This window comes from Hyperolius riggenbachi, chromosome 1, assembly GCF_040937935.1.
Source record: "Hyperolius riggenbachi isolate aHypRig1 chromosome 1, aHypRig1.pri, whole genome shotgun sequence".
Taxonomy (NCBI): Eukaryota; Metazoa; Chordata; class Amphibia; order Anura; family Hyperoliidae; genus Hyperolius; species Hyperolius riggenbachi.
Window position 1 is genome coordinate 238044387 of NC_090646.1, and position 20219 is coordinate 238064605.

General features: G+C 44.3%; 1 protein-coding gene across 1 annotated transcript in view; it reads left to right on the forward strand.

Annotated features, from left to right (window-relative positions):
* The window catches only part of DNAJB14 (DnaJ heat shock protein family (Hsp40) member B14), a 69187-nt gene that overhangs the window by 26411 nt on the left and 22557 nt on the right, over nucleotides 1-20219 (forward strand). The window contains exon 2 of the mRNA XM_068231725.1: nucleotides 3735-3897. Within this exon, the coding sequence (XP_068087826.1) occupies nucleotides 3735-3897 (163 nt within the window). The remainder of the gene's footprint in view (nucleotides 1-3734; nucleotides 3898-20219) is intronic.

A 20219-nucleotide genomic window follows, 5' to 3' on the forward strand; every position in this document is an offset into this window, starting at 1 on the left:
CTGAAGCCCGCCTGCTGGCTCTGTGCTTTTGATGAAGCTGGTTTGGGGGTGTGGCAATGTCGGCCCCCTCTGAGTTACCAACAAATGACAGTTCATTCCCTCTGAGAGATTTTAGGGCTAAACTTATGAAATGCTGTAACTCCTGAACCATACACGTTATATTTAGGGGGGTAAGAGATTCATACTTGTTGGAAAATAAAGATTAATATGACATCAGACATGGCTAAGCCAGCGGGTCAGGCTCCTGAGAAGATTCATATCTCAATAACCGGACAGGCTATCACAATGTATGTCATATCAGCACGATGGCCAGGTTTTACCGAACAAGGCGATATGAATTTTATAGCTGTGCGACATACGGTTTTCGTATACCGACAGGAAAACATGCTTTTCTTATGGCTGGCTAAGTGGCTCCGGCCAGTCTGTGAAAGAAGCAGGCTTTGAATAGCCCCCTGCTGGGATTAGCTTCCTGAGCACAAGGGTTTGTTCCTGCTCATTAGCATATCAAGAGCCATCCTGCAGTTATTAAGCAGAGGCTCCTACACAATCAATCCCGATTCTAGTGATCTGAAGAGGAATCGAGTGCGATCGCTTTTTCTTCACGGGCGGTTCCAGGACGCGTCTGCGGCCCCGCAACCGTCCGTGACAGCCATAGACCCTGAACAAACATACAGATCAAATGTTTTTGACTCGAGTCTGACTGGATTTGCTGCATGTTTGTTTTGATCCAGACACTACTGATGCCAGATAGATCAGCAGAACTCCAGGTAACTGGTATTGTTTAACAGGAAATAAATCTGGCAACCTTCATAGCTCTCTCACTTCAGGTGTCCTTAACCTCCTTAGCGGTAACCCCGTGTGTGACACGGTGTAAGCCGCCGGAGGGTGCCGCTCAGGCCCTGCTGGGCCGATTTTACATCTTCTTTTTTTTTTTTTTTTTTGCTGCGCCAGCACACTGATCGCCGCCGGCCCGCGCCCGATCGCCGCTATCCGTTGCGGCGCGCGGCCCCCCTACCCCAGACCCCGTGCGCTGCCTGGCCAATCAGTGCCAGGCAGCGCCGAGGGGTGAATCCGGGACTCCCAATGACGTCCCAACGTCGGTGACGTCATCCCGCCCAGTCGCCATGGCGACGGGGGAAGCCCTCCAGGAAATCCCGTTCTTTGAACAGGATTTCCTGATCGGAGATCGCCGAAGGCGATCGAAGCGGGCGGGGGGATGCCGCTGAGCAGCGGCTATCATGTAGCGAGCCCTGGGCTCGCTACATGATTTAAAAAATAAATAAATAAATAAATAAAACTGCTGCGCTGCCCCCTGGCGGAATTTTTCATACCGCCAGGGGGTTAAAGGAAACCTAAACCGAAAAAAGTTTCACTTACCTGGGGCTTCTACCAGCCCATACAGCCATCCTGTGTCCTCAGTCACTCATGGCTCTTCCGGTATCCCGCTGCCAGCTAGTTTCGTTTTTGCCAATTGGGAGTCGGCTGGCCGCCATGCGTACCTTTTTACGCATTCCCGCTGATGCAGGAAGCTGTCGCGGACATTAACACGTACATTTTTACGCGTTGCTGGTGCAATGCATAAAAGTTTACGCATTGCACCCGTAATGCGTAAAATGTATTTGTTAGTGTCCGCGATAGCTTCCTGCACCAGCGGGAATGCATAAAAGGGTACGAATGGCAGCCGGCCGACTCCCAGTCGGCAAAAATGAAACTAGCTGGCAGGAGGAGACTGGAAGAGCCATGAGTGACTGCGAGGACACAGGATGGCTGCATGGGCTGGTAGAAGCCCCATGCAGCCATGGAGAAAGATTAAAGGCTTTATTACACACTGGGATCTGGGAAGTACCCAATGAAAGTCAAGTCTTGCTGATCTGCAGTTGTAGGGCCTTCCATGAAGAAGCAATCCTTCAGCACGAGGAGGAGGAAGTGGGCACAGTTTGGTGATCGGCTTTGGGCTCAGGAAAAGTTATCGTTGGAAAGTTGAGCATCGGCTTTCATTTGCACTATGCCCCGCATCCTTGGGATGCACTGTTTCTGAGTTGGGGGCTGTTGTAAATGGGGTTAACTTCCATCTTGTAGCCGACTTCTAATTCTTCCCATAATGAGACTATAATGTTGGTGATCAGCAAGACCCTTTTAACCTCTATGGGACCAAGGCCGTTAGCGTTATGTCCTCTGTGTGGCGGTCTTTGGCTGATAGGATGTAACTCTAGTGTCCTTGAAGTTCCCCACTGCTCCTGACGTGATCGTGCGCACCCGGTGGGGGGGAATCGGCTGTCATGACGGCTGATTCGCCCCTCACTGATCATGAGCAATTGGCGATTGTCTCCTGGTCAAATCGATCACTACGATCGCCGTCTATCGTAGTGATCACTGAAGCGCAGCGGCTGTAGGAAGAGGATCCACTCACCTTCCTGACACCCCTCCGGCGATCATCTCTCCCCTTCCGCTCTGCCCAACATCCATCCTCGCTCTGTCATTAAGTTCGGGTCCCGACTTTATGACGTCATCAAGCCCGGGAGCTGAAACGTAGCGGCAGTGCAAGGCTGCATGTCGGTGAGAGAGGAGGCGGGGGAGAGCTGCTCATTGCAGGACACAGGGAGGTGAGTAATGGAGGCCGCCTGCGCTGGGGACCCCTACCTAACCAGGGTCAACCACGCTTGACCATCCATACAGGGAATACCTATCCCTGGCTATCTAAGCTGGAGGGGCCGGAGCCTGGCAAATGGCTCTGGTCCTTATGGGGGGGTTAAGTGGCCGATCCCCAACTGGTTAAACTGTTTGAGCGCAGCCTTTGTTTTTATTATCCACTTCAGCACCCTTGCTATGCATATCTACACCCCTGTATACTTCACTTCAGGCTCAAGGGCGTAGAAATGCGTACTGTTTAGTTACCGCCGCCACTCATGATCGTCACTTGTCTCCCATTCGCATTTGCCGCAATCTTGACCACCTGTTATTGGGGAATGGAAAATGTGGTGATTCAGAGCCTCCGACAGCAGTGCAGGCTCTGATTTAAAAAAACAAAACGCCAATGTAAACAAGTTATAAACACTTGCACCCAGCTTCTATTTTTAGAACAGGGAAGTTAGTGTAGCACCATCTTGTGGCCAAAAAGTAAAAATACATCCACACTTTCACATAGAAAAATTAAATACATTTTTATTTTTTAACTCCTTCCACTCCTACCCCATAGATACAAAAATAAAACACTTGTTAAATAAAATTATATACCGGTAATTTAAATAAAAATTAAATAAAAAGTTACCTTAGGGACTTTTTTTAATATGTATGTCATGAGGGTATATTACTGTTGCTTTTGTGAATAAAGGCTTGTAACTATTGTTATAGTATAAAATAAAAACACTAAGCGGGGAAAAAATACACCGTTATTTCAAAATAAAATATTATTGCTATACATTGTACTAGGGACACAATGTTGTAATAACACGGACAAATGGGCAATCAAAAGAGATGGTGAAAAAAATGTTTCATATATTTTTTCTTTTTCTTCCCTGCAAGCTGCATATAACAGTCTTAGCAAAAAGTACTGCCCAAAAAAAGCCTCGTTTGTCCCGCAAATGATCTATAGATCATTTCAGTGTGATAAGTAGCGACACAGTTATTGGTGAATGAATGGGAGGAGTGTGATGTGAAAATTGCTCTGGTTTTGAAGCGAAAAAAACCAGTGGCACTAAAGTGGTTAAATATATTTTCTTTTTCATTTTCTTAAGAACTGCTGGCAAAGCTTGAAAAAGATGATGGTGCTACAAGCAATGGGCCTCAGGCAGCAAAGGCATCCAATACAGAACACCACAAGCAAAATGCAGAGAAGGAGAATGTTGCTGGGGATGTTGCAAAAACCTACACTAAAGAACAGATGGAAGGAGTGAGCAGGTAAAGTTTTCCAATGAACCCACCTAGCTGGTCAGATGTGTGGTATTTCTATTAGCAATGTTGGTGTCTTGAGGAAACCTGGAACTTTGTGGTGACCTGATGAGGCAAGCTGCGTTCTCATTGTATTCATAGACTATTGTGTATAGTCATAGCTGACTGAGAATTGAAATGGAAAGCATATAGATGTAGTGAATGAGAACCTGTGACTGCTTTAGTTCTGTGTTCTGTAGAAAAGTTGTTTTCCCCGAATGTCCACACGACAACCTCACATTCTGACTGTGTGAAGGTAGCATTTCCTGGGGGAATGCATTTCTGCCTAGCTCAATTTCCTTCTCTCACCTGATTTGTCGTGTTTGCTATCCTGTGGCTCTTAGCAACAGCATCAGCTCTGGCATGCTGAATATGTTAGGCACTACTAATTTCCCTATATATGGCTAAGGGAATATTGTTGCTCACCCAGCAACCAATCAACTTCATCATTTCGTGATATTTATTGCACTGGTCTTAAGGCGGCCACTAACTATACAATTTAGCGAGCGATCGTTTACAAATAATTTATTTGAATGAATGATCAGAAGTGATCGTTTGGGACCACTAACGGACGGAAATTTCCTGAACCTTCTGATCACAATAATAAAATCAGTCCCATCAATCTGATCAGATTGGTTAGCTTTTTGTCAGTTATGGCAGGGCTTCCCAGCACTGTCCTCAAGTACTACAGTGCATGTTTTGTGGAAATCCACAGAGGGAGTTGATCAGCGCTGCTGAGACACTAATTACCTCACCTGTGTATGTTTGTGGTTTTCTGCAAAACCTGCACTGTTGGTGGTACTGAGGACGGGATTTGGAAGCCCTGAGTTAGTGGTCCCAAGCATTCATTTTTGATAGTTCATACAAATAAACGTTCATATTGTTCTTCAAGTTGAACTGTTAGGGCCCGTTTCCACTTGTGCGTTGCGATTCTGTTGCGGAAAACACAACAACGAATCCGCATGCGGGTGCGGATTGGTTCGCGTTTTCATGCGGAATAATTTGCGCCCATGCGGTTTTAACCATGTCAATGCCGGTAAGCATAGACATGGGTTTTTAAGCGACAACGCACGCAAAAACGCACGGAAAACCGCAAAACTAAAACGCTTGCGGTTTTCCTATTAACCACTTCACAACTGAGGGGTTTTACCCCTTCAGCATCCGAGCAATTTTCTCCTTTCACCTCTCCTTACATTCATTCGCCTATAACTTTATCATTATCACAATGAAATGAACTATAACTTGTTTTTTTCGCCACCAATTAGGCTTTCTTTAGGTGGGACAGTATGCCAAGAATTATTTTATTCTAAATGTGTTTTACTGGGAAAATAGGAAAACATTTGGAAAAAAAAATATTTTTCAGTTTTCGGCCATAGTTTTTAAATAATGCATGCTACTGTAATTAAAATCCATGTAACTTATTTGCCCATTTGTCCTGGTTATTACACTGTGTAAATGATGTCCCTATCACAATGTTTGGCGCCAATATTTTATTTGCAAAAAAAGGTGCGTTTTTTTCAGTTTTGCGTCCATCCCTTTTTACAAGCCCATAATTTATAAAGTAACAGTGTTATACCCTCTTGAAATAAATATTTAATGATTTCAGTCCCTAAGGTAACTATTTATGTTTGTTTGTTTGTTTTTATTGTAATTTCTTTTATTTTTTTATTACAAAAAAAAAAAATTGGTAACAATTGGGGAGTGTGGGAGTTAACGAGTTAATTTATTTTGTAAAATAATGTATTTGTATATGAAAATGCTTTTGGGTGTAGTTTTACTTTTTGGCCACAGTAACTTTTTGCGAATGCGTCCTGTAAGCATAGGAAGTACACTTACAGGAAGTTCTTTCTCACAATGAGCTTTTTCTCACAATGATCGCGCTGCTTCTCATAGAAGCAGTCGATCATTGCTGGGGGGCTGAGATCAACGAACAGGAACAGTTTTTCTCATTCATTGATCGGCGGCGTGCGCGGACAGCTGCGGTAGCGGCGGGGTGGTGTATATCTACGCTCCAGGCGGAGAACTGAAGTGCAAAGGAGCGTAGATGTACTGTACCCGGGCGGCGAAGTGGTTAAGGGCCCGTTTCCACTATTGCGAATTTGCATGCGCATCCCACATGCGAATTCGCATGGGCAATACAAGTGGATGGGCCTGTTTCCACTTGTCAGGATTTCTGAGCGTTTTTCTGTGCAGAAAAAAATCTGCACAGCAGAGCCATCAGAATTCGCATACCGCATTCCGCTATGTGAATCGCATACAATGTATTTAATAGGAAATTTGCATGCGGTTTTGGAATGCGACTTTTCATGCGAATTTGCATACGATTTTGCATAAAAACAATGGAAAAGCACACAGGCACTTTAAGGTTAAATTCGCATACATAGTCATCCATGCGAAATCGCATGAAAATTCGCATACAACCACATGCGAAATTCGCATCCGCATGAAAAATTTTCCCGCGGTGATTCCCACCGCACAAGTGGAAACGGGCCCTTAATTACATTACCGCCGATTCATGTGTGGGTATGCGGCATGCGAATTCTGATGGTTCTGCCGTGCAGATTTTTTCTGCATAGCAGACCGCACAGAAATCCTGACAAGTGGAAACAGCCCCATCCACTTGTATTGGTTATGCGAATCTGCATGCAGAAAACGCATGCAGATTCGCTCTAGTGGAAACGGGCCCTTAGTGGACACCTTAAGAAAGCAACAGTGTTCTGAAGTCTCAAGTCACACATCTCCCAAATTAAGCAGACTATGCAGGATATATTTTTTTTTCCATATATTTTTGGTGAAAGATTTGTCATGTTAGAGTGAGCTATAAATGTGTGGGAGGTTATCCTGACGGCATTCAGCACTGCAGGCAAAGTAACCTTTTGGATTGGTTAGTGTGTCCCCCACACAGTACAATTTCGATTGTATGTACAATCAGCACAATCTGCAATCTCATATATCGGGTTGCTGCCACCAATTCGCATTTCAGTGTGTGAATACGCAAATCTAACTCTAGTTAATACTGTAGGAAAAAGGGTTAATTCAACATCCTTTCTAGAAATGGCACAATATAACAATATTAATAAAAACAGTTATGGTAAAGTTCCCTTGGGCAATGCGGATCTCTTTGGAAATCTATTCAGAATAAGCAATTAGACAAACTGTTTGGTTACAATAATGCATAAAACTGAATACAGACATGGAACAGATACATTGAAAATACTGAGTATAATGTCTGTGTTATGTGTCAAATTACCGTGCTCTTTGCAATGGTAAGTCCAAAACAGAAGATATAAAGTTCTGTGGGTAATAGTCCAACAATAACCACCTAGATCCTGGATGGAATATGGATACTGGCAGGAGCTGCCTATGTCCAGCAGGTTTTATTTTTAACCCTTTCTCTTCTGGAGGGTGAAGATAGTAATGGGAGATGGGCAGTGTCTGCTATATGCTCCAGCTCCACCCTCTGTCATGACAGGCAGAAAAGAATATGGAATACCTGAACTGGTCATATCACGGCATCAGTTGATCAGAACCTGCAGAGAATGATGCATGGGTTTTCTTGGCATTGTTTGCTTTACTCTGAGTCTAAAAATGTATAGATAGATAGAGAGAGAGAGAGAGAGTGAGAGATGGATAGATGGAAAGAGAGGGGGAGAGAGAGAGATTAGAGATATATAGACAAATTCTTTGTGGCTCAAACACCCCCAGATCGGATCTAGTGCACAACTGATAATTTTGACATTCCTGGCATCTATTGAAAGCTGATTATTTAGTACAATTAATATTGTTATACCTAGATTAATTTTAAGTCCTTCCCTCTATCGGGATATGTGTAGGAATGTAGTTTTGGACAGCCAGAAATTAACTACCGGTGATCTGGTTTCTAGCCCCAGAACGTGCCTTATAAATATCCTTTGAAGTAGACCACAAAAGATATGTGACGTGACTCTGCTGTAGGGTTTATTGACCATGCTCTAGGGGAGAATAAATACACATTTTTTTTTCCACCCAGAGCATAGACCTGGCCTGAAATTAATTTTTTTCTTTTTTTTTTTTTTTTTAGCAAAGCGACAAAGTTAAAGTGACACTCCTAATCATGTTTTGTGTGCTCTATTTTCTGCGATTGTGGCGCAGGGGAATTCGTGACAGAGTAAAAATTGGGTAAATTGCCTTAGATGGGGTCAAGCCCGTGGCAGTGCACTACAAAATGGCTTGAATGGTGGTGATAGAGATTTTTGTTCTAAAGTGGTCTGTGCTATTATTATTTTTATTTATTATTATTATTATTATTATTATTATTATTATTATTATTATTATTTATTGTATTTATAAAGCGCCAACATATTACGAAGCGCTGCACAATAGATAAAAGGGTTAACATACAAGGTAGGACATACAGGAAACTCACAACAAAACAAGATCATGCAAATTATTTGATAATACAGTGTCATAGGTCAAAATAGAGATTGTTCTAGTCCACAAAAGGGGTGATTGTCAGTAAGATTGCATAATCAAGCTGGAAACACTAAGGGAGAGGGCCCTGCCAGAGGCTTACAATCTAAAGGGTGGGGGTGGAGACAATAGGTGTATCTGTTGAGAGGGTGTCTAACAGAACATATTATGGTGCTGGTGTAGGGGGGTATGCGAGCATGAAAGGGTGAGGCTTGAGAGCTTTGTGTGAAGGTATTAAAGGTGGGGGCGAGTCTGGTGGCTGGGGGGAGCAAGTTCCAGAGAGCAGCTTATTGCGGGTAGACCTGGCATTCCAGAGGCCACAGGAAAGAGGGAGTGAATGCCTAGGGGTAGGATGGATAGGAATAAGGTTATGCTGAGGGGGTGTGTGGGTAGAGTGTGGGGGGGAGGGAAGGGAGGTGCATGGGGGTTGAGGGCCAAAAGGGAGTCTAAAGACAGAAGGGGAGAGGGTGCGGGGAAACAGAAACGGGACAAGGTGTAGAAGGAGGTGGAGGTAGAGCTTGTGGTGATGGGGGGAGAGCGAGATGGGGAGGGAGATAGCTGGGAAATGGTGCAGGGGTCAGGGAGTTAATAGGAGGGAAGGGGTAAATTTTGCACTGAAGGGATAAGGTAGGATGCGGTGTGGAGAGTGGAAGCATAGACAGGGGGTCAGCAGTTAGACCAAGATGAGATAAATGTCACCAATGATGTGGCTGAAGGGGTTCAGCAAAGTTGCATCAATAATCAATCTGGTAAGGAGCAGTCCATAGGAGATCAGCAGTGAAGTTGGTAGATCATCAATGATGGCAAACAAAAAATCCAGCTGTGTGTGATTGGTAGATGGGGTGTCTGGTTGGTAATGACGTAACTTATCTGGAGGTCGGCGATGGATCAGTTGGTGGGGAGTTCAGCACTGGAGCAGCCAGCGAAGATCAGCAGTAGTGTGGTTGGTGAGGCTCGGTGAAACCATCAGTAATTTGGTAAGCGGGTGTGCAGTGCTTAAATTTAGCTGGCTGTATGTTTAGCTGGTGTATGTTCAATATGGTATTGAAGGTACTTCTATGCAGGGTGTAGAAAATCAGTAGATGAACAACAGCCCAGAGTTTTGTGCTAGTTCACGTCTGTTCCCTTCTGGCTCAATTCTGGTATAATTCTGTTTGTCTAAGTACCCTTAAAATGAATACCCTTTAAATGTATACCCTTAAATGTATACACTGCTGACCAAGGTCATGCTGACTATATGATCTGCTAATATATCCCTGACTAGATAGATGCTAACAAGCAGACTTATTGCAGCTGTGAATATACTAGACACTAGACTCTAGCCACACAGGTTTGAATAGACTGCTATCACTTTGAATAGACTCTGTAGTGACCACTAAAGTGTTAATCTATAAGTGTCCTATGTAAAAGGAAAGGGGATGAGGTGATTATAGTCTTGGTCAGGTACTGTATATTTTAAGCTGCAGTTTGAGGCCACTGATGAAAGCAGCGTATAGTTTATGAGAAATGTTATCTGCTCTTTATCCATTTCAGGCACGACACCCTCTCATTTGGCGTAACTAGCACATCCATCATACAAGAGTCTACAAGCATTACTGTATGTAAAAAGCCTATGGTCTTTTAGGTCAGTGGTTCTCAAACTTTTCAGCGAATGTACCCTTTTTGTGGGTCATCCCGAGCAAATGGAGCCTGAAGCATATTTCCACGCTATAAATGTTCTACAATGGAAAATTATTTAAATAACTACACATAATGTGGCAGCTACCCCCCCCCCCCCCCCCCCCCAAAAAAAAAAAGAAAGCATAATGTGACACCGTTTTACCGATGTACTCGTAATAGACAGTTTCCCCAGAATACACAACTTGGTGGCAGCTTCCCCCCCCCCCCCCCCAAAAAAAGAAAAATTTGGCAGTGTCTCCACCCAAAAAAAGAGGCACAATGTGGCAGTGTCCTCCCTAAAATAGGCATAATGTTGCAGTGCCTTCCGCCCCCCCCAAAAGGCATAACGTGGCAATACCCCAGCCCCCCCCCCCCCCAGGGATTTACTCCTTCGCCCCTCCCTTCCCTCAAAAAATAAACATAATGACCCCAATTCACTAAGACTAGTCTACTGTTGGTTTTGAGTCTACTGTTTGGTTTGGTTTAAAATCAGTTGCATCAAGAGGGAATTCACTAATAATTACCAAATGTTTTAGACCTGGTCCAAAACATTCAATAATTAGGTCGGTAAAGCAGGGGAAATGATCAAAAGATGCAATTCACAAATGAGTAGCTATGACTAACATCCTTCTCCTCTTATGAGCTCTCCTCTGGATACAATTAATCTCCTGCGTAGTTAACCACCCTGGCGTTCTGATTAAATCGCCAGGGTGGCTGCGGGAGGGTTTTTTTTAAATAAAAAAAAAACTATTTCATGCAGCCAACTGAAAGTTGGCTGCATGAAAGCCCACTAGAGGGCGCTCCGGAGGCGATCTTCCGATCGCCTCCGGCGCCCAGAATAAACAAGGAAGGCCGCAATGAGCGGCCTTCCTTGTTTTGCTTATATCGTCGCCATAGCGACGAGCGGAGTGACGTCATCGACGTCAGCCGACGTCCTGACGTCAGCCGCCTCCGATCCAGCCCTTAGCGCTGGCCGGAACTTTTTGTTCCGGCTGCGCAGGGCTCAGGCGGCTAGGGGGGCCCTCTTTCGCCGCTGCTCGTGGCGAATCGCCGCAGAGCGGCGGCGATCAGGCAGCACACGCGGCTGGCAAAGTGCCGGCTGCGTGTGCTGCACTTTATTTGATAAAAATCGGCCCAGCAGGGCCTGAGCGGCAGCCTCCGGCGGTGATGGACGAGCTGAGCTCGTCCAGACCGCTCAGGAGGTTAATCCAAAAGGTTTCATCCTCACGTCTAAAATACCTCACAGAATTACTTAACCTACAGAAATCAGCTAGTCTAATCTGTCAGAAAAAGTGGGAGTGGTTACTCCTTGTTTGCCTTTATGAATTGCATTTTTTGATAATTTCCACTGCTTTACCTAATTACCGAATGTTTTAAACCAGGTCTAAAAACAGGTCTAAAACATTACACCAAACCATCAGTAGACTAGTCTAAACTGCTTAGTGAATTGAGGCCATTCTGGGAGTGTTTCCTCCCCAAAATAGGTACCGGTATGTGGTAGTGTTTCACCCAGAATACGTGTAGTGAGGCAGTAGTGCTCCCTAATATCCGTGGTGACAGTGGCACCTGAAAATAAAAACAATTTACCTAACATGTGACCTCTCTTCTCTCTTCCAGCATTGCTCCCTGTTTCTTAATAACGCAGCTGCTGCTGCAAATCTCCCACACTGGCATGCAGTTCAGGGCTACAGGAAAATGGTGGGCGGGCCTAGGCACTGGAAACACAAATAGACTCCAGTGCTGGGTTTCGGGTGCCATTTTCCCATAGCCCTTCTGCTATACTGCCGCCGAGACTCCTGCAGCTGTGCCAGACACCTCACCATAAAACCTGGGTGAGAGATCCGCCATTTTGTCTGCCACCCCTGAGGGACCTCCTGACAGATGCCAATGTACCCCAGGCTTCCCCAGACCTCAGGCTGAGAACTGTTTTGGGTGATTATACAATATTTCAAGATAGCTAAATAATTATTTATAGAGCTGACAAATGTACTGTTGGACCACTTCTGCCTTACTTTGTGATCAGCAGCTATTTATTTGAGCACTAGGCCAGGGTCACACTTCTTTGAATCGCATGTGTTGCAAAGCACATAATGGAAACCGCATGCAATTCTGCTAAGTGTGACCCTGGCCTTAGTGTTTTTTTAAAGGTGTTTTTTTGTTTTTTTTTGGTTCCCCCCCCCCCCCCCCCCCCCCCCCCCCCCCCCCCCCCCCTTCTAGTGAAGCATTGCAGAAGCAGCTCAGTGTGTTCGTATGGGTACTGGTAGTTGCAATAATGCTCTATGGGTTACATAATCTGTTCTGTATTCATTTATTTTGCAATCACTTGCAAGAGACTGTGTGCTTTATTGCTAATACTAGCAGACCCAAGCCCAATTGAAAACGGGCTCTAGGGTCTGTGTTTCTCGCCGCATGTACTGCGTGCACAAGTGCCGCACAGCCGCCGCAGCACGCACGGACCCGTTGCATGCACACCCGGCCGCCCACTCACACGCCCGCCTGGCTCCCTTGCCGCATCCCTGTCCTACTGTATGTGAGGCTGCGTCCGTGCTGCGCACATGCGCAGTAGCAAAAAGCACGGACCAGATGCACAGAGACCGCACACGCAGGGACACGGGTTTTATTATAGAGGATATCTGAGGATCGCAGATGATTGCTCTTCTAGATGTGAAGCACAGAGTGCATTCTATTTAGTGGAAGCGTAATCTGAATTGTAAACAAACATAATAGCGAATGCCTACTGTACTTGTATTTTACCTCAGATGCCAGCAAGCTTGCCTAAGAATCCTATGCTTCCAATTTTTTTTTTTCTTTTGATGAATCAAATCTGTAAGGAATTGATTGAGAAAATCAGTGTATGGGCACCTTAGAGGTATAAAAAAAAATAGACACTTAAGTTGAGTTCACATAGGCACTAAAAATGGTCTGCAAATTGGATCTGAATGCAGTAGGTGAGCAGGAGTACCACCACCAGGTTGACAGAATTTGCCACTGGTGTTAGAACGACCTGGTCCTCAACACCAGGAAAACCATTGAGTTGATTGACTTTAGGAGGCATGCTCCCACCCCACCTCCAATCTGCATTGATGACATGGAGTTTGAAAGCATCCCCTGCGCAGGCCTCCTAGGCACTAATATCTCCAAGGACCTGACTTGTAAAGCCAACACGACCTCCACCAAGAGCATAGCCCAGAAGAGGCTATTTTTTCAAATAACCCTCCAGGACAGGTGCTACATATGAGATATGGGCCCGCCCCCAACAGGAAACACATCAAACTAGCCCTCTATAACTTCCACCTCTAGCCTCTACCTGCCAGTTCTTTGTGTTTCCTGTTCCGGGGAACACCTAGCTCTCTAGCTAGTGGAGTGGTCAGCAGCCAGGCAGTGCTGAGGCCATGGAGAACTAGTTTGGGTAGCCCTATCCTGGTGGGGTTCTGGAGGTTACCTTTATCCACAGGCTGGTGGATTCCTTTGGCGAAAACCGGCAGGTGCAGCGGTATCCAGAGGAGCGGCATTGGAGGCAGCTAAGGCGGAGGCCATACGCGCGACGGAGGGGACAGTGCCAAGCGGAGGCGTAATGGTGGTCTCTTGGAGGAAGCGGAGTGCGGGGCAGCAGGTCCAAGCGGAGGCTAGGGCATTGGCGCTCTCCGTACAGTACTTCCGCCCTGAGTATGACGTCACGTCCGGTGGCGTCATTTCCAGTTCCGGTTCGAGCGCCTGTTTAGATGCCGCGGCGTTCAAACCTTCACACGCGTTGGAGATGGTGAAGGAGATGGACGCAAAGCAGAAGACGGCAGATCAGGTAAGTGGGGCAGTGTCGGAGGACAGTCGCCCGTCTGATCTGCGAAGGTCTGAAATCTGTTTGGCCGCATACTGATCCATGAGGTCTGCTGAATGGTGGTGATGTAGTAATTCACTAAGGCCGCAGTCTGATCAGTAGGTCTGAATACATAATAGTGGCTACAGTCTAATGTTTTATGATGACTATTGACGTAGGCCACATGGTTTCAACGAGGTCTGCATATCCTATAGCATGATTATCTCGTTGGTTTGCGCTATAATTTATTATATTATATATGGCAAAGCTGATTTTATGGTGGATACGAAAGATTGTCACTATTATTAACAGCAATTTCTTTAAGTAACAATTTTGTTTTACACAGGGTCTATGCGTTTTTGCAATGATACCTGAAAAAAAAAAATAAAAAAAAATATATAGTATTTCACTAATTGGTGGAATCATACTATACCTAGTTTTCTTAAGATTACCAATAACTGTTTGCATATTAATTGGTATGAAAAGAGTATCATTATGACATATTGATTATGTTATTTGTATGTTTCTAGGGAGCTATGGAGTCTGATAGCTCTGATAGGCCCAGGAGTTGCATATTGTGTAATAAACCCTTACAACTGCACTGGCCAAAAGCTTCCTGTCAAAAGTGTATATCAAGCATTATTAATGAGGATAATACTGCTTCATGTAAAGACTTCATGTTCACTATGCGTCAAGAGATGGTGGAGACCTTTAAGGCCTTCAGAGAAAGCCTACCGACTACCGCAGCACAAGGACAACAGTCGGCTCCCTCAGTCAAACCTAGAAAGGCTTTAGGAAAGTCACCTAGAATAATTTATTCTTCTGAAGAGGAACAGGATAGTCACCAGGAAACTGGTGACCTGGACTCCAGGTCTTCAGAAGAGCTGTCAGAACAGGAGGAAGCGGATGACGCTTTTAAATCATCCAAATTTAAGTTTGCTTCTGAGGAAACAGAAGAGTTACTTAAGGCAATTTATTCAACTCTTGACATTCCTCAAAAGAAGACATCTGAAAAGTCTTTACATGATAAGTTATACACGGGTATGGAACCCTCAGAGCAACTCTGTTTTCCATTTCATAGTGCAATGAAGAATCTGATTATGTTACAATGGAAAGACCCGGATAAAAGATTATTTATCTCAAGAGGTTTTAAAAGGCGGTTTCCTTTCTCAGAGGAGGACGCTAAATTATGGGAGTCATGCCCCAAACTTGATGCCGCCTTTAGCCAAGTAGATAAAGATAACGAGTTGGCTTTTGAGGATTTAGGTCGGCTTAAGGATCCGGGGGATAAAAAGATTGAGTTTTCTCTCAAAAAAGCATGGTCAGCTACTGCGACCAACTTTAAACCAGCCGCTGCAACTACCTGTGTATCTCGCACAATGTCAGTATGGTTGGAAAGAATAAAAAAATTGATTAATGAGGATGCCCCTAAAAAAGATATTTTAGAAGCTGTTGAGGTAGTAGAGGGAGGTAATGACTACGTCATTGATGCAGCCTCAGAATCTCTAAGGATTACAGCTAAATCTACCGCACTGATAAATAGTGCTCGCAGAAATTTATGGATAAAAACATGGGATGGCAGTCAAGCATCAAAATCTAGAGCCTGTGCTCTTCCCTTTTCAGGTGATTTACTGTTCGGCCCACAGCTCCAGGAAGTGTTAGAGCGTACAGCTAGTAAAAAAGCAACTTTTCCGAAAAAGAGGAAGTTTGAAACAAAAAAGAAACCTTTTTTTCGGAAGAGGCAGACGCAGGGGAGAGAACAGCAGAAACGTAAACCCTGGACAGGTAATAGGGGATTCACCAAAAGAAGTCCGTTGTTTACATCAACGGAAAGAAAGAGTAAACCATGACGCCAACAAGGTGGGGGGAAGGTTAAAGAAGTTCCTATTAGGTTGGAAAGAAATGACAAGAAACAAATTCATTTTAGACCTAATAGAGAATGGATACAAGATTCAATTTTCAAGAAATCCTCCCAAACGATTTATAGTGACTTCACCCCCAAAAGTTCCAGAGGAAAAGGAGGCCATGCAAGAAATAGTAAAGGACATGCTAGCAAGAGATGTAGTATGCAGAGTTCCACCTGCTCAGGAGAAACAAGGGTTTTATTCAAGAATATTCCTAGTAAAAAAACCCACGGGGAAGTATCGGCTGATATTGAACCTCAAACCCCTGAATCCTTATATAAGGTACGAGAGATTTCGAATGGAAACTGTATTTACAATGCGAAACCTTCTGTCCCCGGATTGTTTTATGATCAATATAGATCTAACAGATGCTTACTGGCATATCCCAATAAGGAAAGAGTCTCAAGCTTTCCTTCGTTTCAGTGTAATGACAGTTTCAGGTCCAGAACATTTTCAATTCTGCTGTCTTCCGTTCGGAATCTCTTCAGCTCCCAGAATTTTCACAAAGGTGATGGCAGAGATTGTGGGAGCTCTACATCTGAAGGGAATTCTTATAATCCCTTATCTAGACGATTTATTGGTAGTAGCCGACAGTATACAGGATCTAGAGAGGCACAAGAATATGGTGATACAACTTTTGGAACAGACAGGGTCGTTAGTAAATTTTCAAAAATCATTCCTGGTTCCAACACAAGAAATTCAATTTCTGGGATTCACGGTAAACTCGGTGGCCCAGAGATTGTTCCTTCCTGGGGACAAGACATTAAAGCTCCAGACAATGGTGCGGCAGTGTCAGAAGGAAGCAACCACGACACCCAGACAAGTCATGAGACTGTTGGGGTTTTTAACCTCCACAGCCCCGGCAGTATATTGGGCACTAAAACATATAAGACCGCTACAGCTATGGCTGTTACAGAATTGGAAAGGAGATCAGTCAGTCCTAGATCAGACCCTATGCATACCAGAAAATATAAAGCAATCTTTGGATTGGTGGGTTCAGGAGCCCAATCTAATACAGGGTCGCTTGTGGAGGTGTCCAGTAACAAAGGTCCTGACAACAGATGCCAGCCTCACAGGATGGGGGGCTCACATAGAAGGCATTTATTTACAGGGGACTTGGCCAAGGGAAGTGATAGTTCAGTCTTCAAATTATCGAGAATTGCTGGCAGTGAAGGTAGCGTTAACTCAAGCGACAGACAGGATAAGGGGCCACTATATTCAGATCCGGTCAGACAACATGACAGTTGTCATGTATCTGAACAAGCAGGGTGGAACAAGGTCAGAACGGCTGTTGAGACTAGTGCTGGAGATATTAGATTGGGGAGAGCAAAATCTTCAGTCAATTTCAGCAGTGCACCTCAAGGGATCCCTAAATACCATGGCGGATCTGTTGAGCAGAGAAAAATTGTCCAATTCAGAACTAAGTTTAAATCCAAATATATTCAAGGAATTGACACAAAGATGGGGTCATCCGCAGATAGATCTGTTCGCCAATTGGGAGAACACGCACTGCAACCAATTTTTCTCATTAGACCCAAGAGGAGCTTTGGGGGTAGATGCGTTAGCACAGACATGGGACTTTCAGATCGCCTATGCATTCCCTCCAATCCCTCTATTATCAATAGTAATGCAGAAGCTGAGATCAACTGCAATGTATCTGATACTGATTGCACCCAATTGGCCAAAACGACTCTGGTTCCCAATGTTAAAATCGATGTTAGTGGACAAACCGATCCAGTTGAGAGACAGGCACAACCTTCTCAGAAAAGAAGGCGAATGGATTCAGATTCCCAATCTTCAGCTGACAGCGTGGTTTCTGAGGGGCAAATCCTAAAGAGAAGGGGGCTATCGGACAGAGTGACAAAGACGATATTAAACAGTAGGAAGAGTGTTACAAGAGTAATCTACCTAAAATATTGGAAAACCTTTTGTAAATGGAAAAAGGAATCAGGCCTGAGATCAAATAGACTGGCTACAGTACTAGAATTCTTGCAAGATGGAATTGACAAGAAACTGGCATTGAGCACATTGAAAGTGCAGGTTGCAGCCCTTTCAGTTTTTCTTAATAGGCGGTTAGCCTTAGAACCCTTAGTTATCAGATTTTTGAAATCAGTAGAACGGTCTCGGCCGGTAATTAAATGTTCATATCCAAGTTGGGATTTGACTTTAGTTCTAAACAGTTTGATGAGTGATGATTTTGAACCATTGAATGAAATTCCATTACGATTCTTAACAATGAAGACCATTTTTTTAGTAGCTATTACCTCAGCAAGGAGAATAAGCGAGCTGGAAGCTCTAAGTTCTGTTGAACCATTTTGTTCCATTTTTCATGACAGAGTAGTCCTGAAGACGGCAAGTGAGTTCTTGCCAAAGGTCGCTACTCTATCCAATAGGATGCAGGAAATTGTTTTGCCATCCTTTTGTAAAAATGCCACTGATCCTAGAGAGATTAGATGGCATAAGTTAGACGTCAGAAGATGTTTATTATTTTATTTGGATAGAGTAAAGGAGTTTAGAAAATCTACAACATTATTTGTTAATTTTTCGGGTGCAACAAAAGGGAATAGTATGTCTAAAGCCTCTATAGCAAGATGGATTAAAGCCTGCATTAAGGAAGCATATAGACTTAAAGGAGTTCCCTGTCCAAAGGAAATAACAGCACACTCAACTAGGTCAGTTGCAACTTCCTGGGCTTACAGAGCTGGAGCTACGGCAACCGACATCTGCAAAGCGGCAACCTGGAAGACGTCGAACACCTTCATTAGACACTACAGGCTGGATCTACTATCAGCGGAAGAACAAACTTTTGGAAGGAAAGTTCTTCAAGCTGTGATCCCTCCCTAAGGTTAGTGCTGCTTATTGCATATCATCTCATATGTAGCACCTGTCCTGGAGGGTTATTTGAAAAAACCAAAATTAGCTTACCTGGTAATGCTGTTTTTAATAACCCTCCAGGACAGGTGACCCACCCTAAAAACTTATGTGCATACGGAAAACTATATGTTGTAAACATGTATGATGTAAAATTAAGTTGTAAGCATGTATTTATGTAATATGTGAGGCATTCTATCGGAACAGTTAATTGGAACATACTGGCAGGTAGAGGCTAGAGGTGGAAGTTATAGAGGGCTAGTTTGATGTGTTTCCTGTTGGGGGCGGGCCCATATCTCATATGTAGCACCTGTCCTGGAGGGTTATTAAAAACAGCATTACCAGGTAAGCTAATTTTTGGTTTTTTCCTCTGTAAACTGAAGTTCAGCATGGCCCGGGAACGTCTACACCGCCACAATTTAATCTGTCCTCTGCTCTTCCATACTGGACTGGTACGCTGGCTCCTCCGCCAGTGACCGACACAAACTACAGAGGGTCGTAAAATCAGCGGAGAGAATCATTGGGAAACCACTTCCTTCCCTGGATCAACCTTTTAACGCCAGACTGCGCTCCAGAGCTCTGAGGATCACCGAGGATCCGTCTCACCTGGGCTTCTGCTTCTTCCCCCAGCTTCTCTCGAGCCCCAGACTCCGGTCCAACTACACCAGAACCACAAGACACAGGAACAACTTCTTCCCCCTCAGCTGTCAACTCTATGAACTCTCTTCCCACTGTACAAAATGAGCGAGCAACTCAGTTAATGTTTAACTGCTGTGCTTTGTATGTCCTGTTCCACACTAGCCCTTTAACTGCCAAAACCAATTCCGGGCATGACTCAGTCGTGCTTGGCGAAATAAAAGATTCCAATTCTAGGTAAACAGGCATGTAAATGGATCCTATGCTAAACATAGGACCCTTTCAGACACATCCGTTGCCAACGGATCTGTTTCTGTGAGAGGGACTGCAAGGCTGTGCAGTATACCAGAATGATGTGATTTTCCAGATGGTGGACATGGCATGCTATGCATTACCTGTCCGATGAATGGAAACTCTGAACAAGGTTTATGTGCCTTGTACTGTTACAACTCATCCACTGTGCTGCAATAGTGACATGCGGGGTCAATTCTAGCCATTTTGATAACCTAGGCAAGACACCTGATATCTCCCATTCCATTAGGACAACAGCATGAATGTACTAGATGAAATGATTAAATCTGTCACTTTCGGTTTTACACGTTACCAAATTCCAGGCTACCTGAAGTAAGTCTGCCCAAAAAGTCACCACCTGGATTTAACAAAGCAAAATGAGTAAGAGCCTCCCATGTGATAATTACTGCATGGATGATTTTTTTTTTCCCCCAAAGTACGGTATATCAGCTGATTACTGATTGACCAGGTTATTCCATCAGTGAATTCCTTCTTCCCTGATGGCACAGGCATGTTTCAAGGTGACAGTACCAGGATTCATTGGGCTCAGATTGTGAAAGAGTGAATCAGGAAGCACGAAGCATCATTTTCTCTCATGGATTGGCCACCAGTTCAGACCTTTAACCCCATTAGGAATCTTTAGAATGTGCTGGAGAAGATGCAAAAAA